Source organism: Schistocerca gregaria, chromosome 9, assembly GCF_023897955.1.
Source record: "Schistocerca gregaria isolate iqSchGreg1 chromosome 9, iqSchGreg1.2, whole genome shotgun sequence".
Taxonomy (NCBI): domain Eukaryota; kingdom Metazoa; phylum Arthropoda; class Insecta; order Orthoptera; family Acrididae; genus Schistocerca; species Schistocerca gregaria.
Genome location: NC_064928.1, coordinates 167,786,688 through 167,793,010, shown reverse-complemented (window position 1 = coordinate 167,793,010; position 6,323 = coordinate 167,786,688). Strand labels below are relative to the sequence as shown.

The 6,323-nt window shown below is 37.8% G+C and overlaps 1 protein-coding gene across 1 annotated transcript; it reads left to right on the top strand.

The window, feature by feature from the left end:
* The first annotated feature begins 3,436 nt into the window (after nucleotides 1-3,436).
* LOC126291474 (piggyBac transposable element-derived protein 3-like) lies at nucleotides 3,437-4,036 on the top strand. The gene has a single exon (XM_049984984.1). The coding sequence runs from the start codon at nucleotides 3,437-3,439 to the stop codon at nucleotides 4,034-4,036; it is 600 nt and encodes a 199-aa protein (XP_049840941.1).
* The last annotated feature ends 2,287 nt before the right edge of the window (nucleotides 4,037-6,323 follow it).

The following is a 6,323-nucleotide window of genomic DNA, read 5'->3' as shown; positions in this document are numbered from 1 at the left end:
TTAAAGTGATTAAAACAATTGCTTGTTTAAAACAAAGAAAGATCACCAGCATAGTAGACGTGTTAGTAATTAGTGAGAAGATATTTGTAGATTAGTATGTGTAATTTTCAGGTACTATTTATTGTAACAGTGTTTGTGAAATGTAACCAATATGACGTGTGACATATTAAGAGAAGCTAGGGTCCTTGCTGAAGAAAGTTCGGATCTGTGAACTAGCCCCTTGGTTGAGGAAAGATTAATTAAAGTAGCGTACTTCAAATGCAGTCAACCCCATAGTTTACTGTGTGAAGTATTGCAGATTATTCCCCGCTTTTAAAAATTTACCAATGTAAACATAGCGTGAAGGTTGTTAATTCCAGGCACCAAGATACAGGTCATTGCGTACAATCCGTCGCACCCGTGTGCAGTCGCGCCATACGAAGTCAAATGATTTATCGTGTTGGGTTATCACAAGTAATATTACCAATAATCAAGAGGAGCGCACCGACCGCCACACAGCTACTCTTCAAGAGTTGAGAAACTGAATTGTTGAAGCTGTTAACTCAATAAACAGGGACCTGATTTGTTTATCGAATGAAGTGGACTACAGTTTTAATGTTTCTCTAGCAATGCAGGGTGTTTATATTCAGTGTATGGTGGCACAAATGTGTTTCTATCTTTGATAGTTTGTCTGTACTAAAAAACTAATATCTGTTATTTCTTCTTGGATCACCCTGTATATTTGCAAACCATTTTAATCTTAAGTTCAAAACCTCACACTGATCCATGCATGACTTTTGACAGACTGGAAAACCCATTAAAGCATGGCTATAACAATGTTTGTGCACCCAAAATTCAGAAGGATATTCATCTGACAAAAGCAGAAGCTGCAAAGCGAACAAAAACTAATGCAGTCTAACATTTTAGAAATGATAAGACTACTGCAGTCACGCATTTTGATTTAGAGATGACTCTCCCAACCTCAGTACTCACCTGCAGCAATATGTTTCATTGCAGACAGTAGTGGACATACAATTTTTGCACCCATGATTTAAAAACTTCTATGGCCACAATGTTCTATTGGTATGAAGGTCAAGCTGAGAAAAGCTGTCAGGAAATTCCATCCTGCTTACTAAAATATATGAGAACTTGCCACCTGCTGTCAAACACATTGTCACATTTAGCAGTAGCTGTGAAGGGCGAAATCTGAGTGCTATAATCATTAGGTTTTGGTCTTATGTTGTAGCCAGCGCCCCAACTGATTGTGTGGATGGCTGTTTTTAGTAGCAGGTCATTTATTTATGAAGTGTGACCAAGATATTGCTGTTACTGAAAATGTCGAAAGGAGGTGTTTGTCGCATAACACTAGTAAACAGTTGCAGTACAGGCAACAAGCAAATTTCTAGTAGTTTATATACAGGGTTATTCTGTAACTTGGAAGGTTCTTTAGACAAATAACTCGTCTGAAAGGCACCAGGAATACAAAGGATGACTTTTGGTGGAAAAGAAAAATCCTTTTACTTTACTTTTTAAAGATTCTTTCAGTGCACCCATCGTTTTTGACGAAAAAGATCTTAAACCTAAGGAAACATTGGGCAAACAATTTCCAAGATTTCCTGAGCTTGAACGAAAAAACACACTGAGTCCTATCAAATTAGCAAAATAAATTGATCTTCAAAAGCTTCTGGATACATCTAGTGACCACTGTCTCGTATAGTGCATTCGTTCAAGACATAATTCACCCCACTCCAAGCCTTACGGTTCAGCGTGCGATACGTTAAAACTCTTGTTCATCTTTGGTGTTTCTGGACGGGTTGCTAACCAGCACTTGGTATGTGCAGGATGTTAGACCTGTTCTTTTTCCATTCTTGCAAAGGAAGTTAATGTATTGTTCAAGAGGATAATGCTCACCCAAACACTGCTCGTGAAACTCAACGTGCTGTTAAGACATGCAACAACTTCCCTGGCCAGCACTATCTCTGGACTTGTCTCCAATCAAGCACTTGTGGCATATGACGGGGTGAGAAGTTACCCGTGCGACTCGTCAACGAACAACTCTTACAGAACTACACGAATATTTCAAACAGGTGTAGATTAACATATCCCAAGACAGTATTCCCCATCTGTACAATCAACTGGATTCCGGAGTCAGTGCCTGCATTGCCGCCCGTAGACACTACACCACATACTAATCCCTTAAGCCAGGAGCCTGAGTATGTACTCCGGCGCCGCAAATGTCCTCACTGGCAGGACCCCGACCACGTACTCGCCAGTTGCAGTATCGGAGGTATAATTAGAGTGCCTATATATCCTCCTGAGACCGGATGTCCATTATAATGGACATCGAGTTTCCTGTTCTAATGTCAAAGACTCTGCATTTTCCTTTGTAATACCTGCGGCGCATTTGAATGGACTGTATGCTACAGCCATCTGGCAGGAGAAACTGTCACTATGATCACTTGGCGTCAAGTAGCAAAGTAGCAGCTTTGTTTACGACGTGTTACAATGGCAGGTGAGTTTGCCATCATTATTGTGTATTTTTCGAAACTTATTTTATGAAAAAAGGACCTATTGTAGACAGTATCTGTAAGTGTTTCTTATACAACCTTTCTATGCAATAAGGTTTGGTAGTACTGTGTATTTCCATAAATTATCATTGCAAAACAGTACTGTCCACTGGGACTTGCAGCTACATTTCTGAGCACTATTTCGTAGGCATTAGTGGTGATTACTTTCACTAATTTCCAATACATTTCGTGTTGTGACTGTTGCTCAATGACATTATCCGATGCTCTACTGTAGTATCATTATTTTATGTAAGGAAAGTAGGCATTATGTTAAAACAATCATTTTCTTAAAGAATACAGATCAAAGCTTAGTTCAGAAGAAATTTTAGAACCTCTTTTGAATGGAGACGTGTCAGATCTTGAGATTAGTGAGGAGGAGTATGGTGATTTTGATCTGGCAGATTATGCTGTGCAGCAACGCAATGTTCCTTCCCAAGTGAACAGAGCAGCGGCAGCACTGATAATTCTGATGATGACGAGAGTTCTTCACAGAATCACAGGATGTTTTGGGAGAAATGCTAAAGGTAAGTGTGATGCCTTCTTGTAAATAATTTTCTATTATTCCTGAAATTTTCGATCTTTCCTTCGTGCTTTGTTTCCTAATTTCAGGTTTGAGAGACTCCAGGCTACCTTCTCGCCCACAGAAGTTGCAGAATATAATGAGAAGCAGATCATGGACTACTTTCAGCAATACTTTGACTTGGCCTTTTTAAGGATACGTCTGAACTTACCAATATGAGATATTTACAGCAAACTGGAAGGTCTTTAAAGCTGTCTGCCAAGGAACTGCAAGTATTTATTGGAGCAACAATACTAATGTCTTGTTTGAGATACCCTAGAGTTAGGATGTACTGGGGTAAAACAACAAGAGTTGTTAGCATTACTGAAAAATGACTCGAAACCGATACTTCACCATTAGAAGTAATTTGAAGGTGACAGACGATAATGCTGTAACAGAGGAAACTAGAAGGAAAGATAAGTTGTGGAAAATAAGGCCACTTTTAGAACATGTAAAGAGAGCATGCCTCAGTTTACCTCAAACTCCTGAAGTGGCAGTGGATGAACAAATGATCCCATTTACTGGAGCATGTGCAATGAAACAATGTGTCAGGGGAAAGCCAAATCCTGAAGGGCTTAAAAATTTTGTGTTGGCTGCTCCTTCAGTACTAGTCCTTGACTTTGAGATTTATCAGGATAAAGGAACTTTCCCACAAGCTATTGGTCAACAATTAAAACAAGGAATAGGATTCTCAGCAGTCCTCAGGCTTTGCCAGAGTCTTCCAGAAGGAACACTCGTGTTCTTTGATAGGTATTTTACCTCTGTTCCTTTACTGGAATCATTGGCTGAAAAAAACTTGCCCGCCATTGGTACAATCATGAAGTCAAGAATACCCAGAGCAGTCCCTCTGAAAGCAGACAAGATTCTTGCAAATCAAGTATGTGGGTCTGTTGAGCAGTCAGTGAGAAAAGCAAACAAATTTCTATTGTAAAATGGTATGACCAAAAGCCAGTCATAACTGAAACGACGAAGGTTGGGAAGAACCCTATGGATCAATGTAAAAGGTGGTCGAAAAAAGATCGGAGATACATTCAGGTTCCCCGTCCAGCAGTAATCAGCTGCTACAATAAAAGTATGGGTGGCATAGACCTGATTGACACAATGATGAGTTTTTACAGGATCTGCACCAGAACCAAAAAGTGGCCCGTAAAAACTATTTTTCACTTCATAGATCTGGGAATTGCAAATAGCTGGATTCAGTACAGAAGTGACCAAATTAAGAACGACGAGTCAAAGAAGAATATCCTGCAGTACCTTGATTTCAAAATTAGAATTGCTGAACATTTGTTAAGGGGCCAAGAGGAACAACATTCTGATAAAGATGGTGATGAGTCAACTTCTAAAAGGCAAAGATTATCGCCTCCACAATCACCTTCACCTTCTATAACCCATTTGCCAGAAATGACTGGGTTGAAAAATAGCATGAGGTGTAAGAACAGTGGCTGCACGGATAAAACCAAAATAAAATGCAAAGATTGTTCAGTTTTCCTCTGTCTAACATCACAGAAAAACTATTTATCCGAGTTTTTTGAAAAATATGTAAAAATCTACCAACTGGTTCCATAGATTTTCTATATACCTTGACCAGTTTTCATCACCGCTAAGGGTGACTTCATCAGAAGGTAAGGTAATTACCAAAAATGAATGTCAGATTAAATATCTTATCTAATAAAAGTTTACATAACGTAAACGAGTGGGAAACAAATAGCACTTACGTGAAGAACATATCGTCAAAGATGTACAATGATTTAAGAGCTGAGTTGCTCAAGTCATACATTAAAATATAAGACATAATGTTCTTCAAAAAGTCAAACATTAAAACATAAGTAACACCGGTGTGGTGTGAGGATACCGACTGTGTGGCAACTAGTAATGCTGCCAAGTAAACGTAATTTAGGGGCGCCACAAGTGGGTCACTAGTAACATGAGCAAAACAATTTTGTATATTACACATTTTCTGAAGTAAATCATACGTATAGCCAATATAGCTTTTAACAAAAATTAATTTTACAAATTACTGAGCAACATTTATAAATGGGCTACAAATGGGATAAAATAGTACAAAGTTCGCTACAGAGTTAAATACGACTGGAATTACATACGTAATGAAGAACATCAGTTCATTATACGACACAAAATTTGAAAAGAATACTTGCATAACTAGGGCACAGAGATCATCTGGGGTGTTAGTAATGAGCGTAACTTAACAGAGTAAAATAATGTTTCTGAAAAGGAGGAGAGAACCTGGATTATAAGTATCATAAAACTGAGAGCTCTGGTTTAAAAACATTAAAGAAATTTCTATCTTTCAACTGTAGTTGTTCATTCAACATGTCATCTTTATTTGGTGTGTGCCTGAAAATTTCAAGTTCTTCCAAGACATCAAGTTTTCTCCCTTTCTTTTCTCTATGCAGAATTATCATTTCGTTTAATTCTTTGGGGTTATGCTCTGTTATGAAAAGATGTTCTGCAAATGTTGAATTTTGCACATTAGTGTCTTTTTTGCCTAAAAGATGTTCTTTGTAACTTACATTGAAAGCTCTCCCTGTCTATCCAATATAAAATGCTGGACATGTATTACACGAAATTTTATATACCCCTGAGCCATGTAAAGGCTCGTTTGAAGCTTTTAGATTATGAATTAAATTTTTTTGTTTATTATTTATATGTGGAGAAAGGAACCTTGCAGCCGTATTTTTTAGTTAACAGATGCTTAATCCTATACGATATGTTACCTAAAAAGAGTACTGAGATGTACTTTTTATCATTATTATTAGTTTGACCAGTACCTAAAGTGGTGACTCCTTTAGCTTTTTCTGTAAGGATGTTTTCCACTAATGTGGGTTCACAGCCGTTATTAAATTCTATTGTCCTAATTACATCAATTTCTTTTTGCAGTTTTTCTGGTGATAAGGGTGTAACGATGGCACAGTGAATTGCTGAATGAAAGAAAGCTTTCTTATGAGACTGAGGGTGTGTCGAGTCTGGAGGTACGATATGATCAGTACTCGTGGGTTATTGAAAAATGTCAAAAATTATTTTATTCTCTATTATCGCCAACTGCAGATCTAGGAAATTTAACTCGTGGCGTTCATTTTGTAATTCACATGTGAAACTAATTTCTTTCATGGAGCTTATTGAACAAAATGAACAGTTGATCTACTCCTTCATTAGTACCATTGTATATAATCAAAATGTCATCTACGTATCGCGAATAG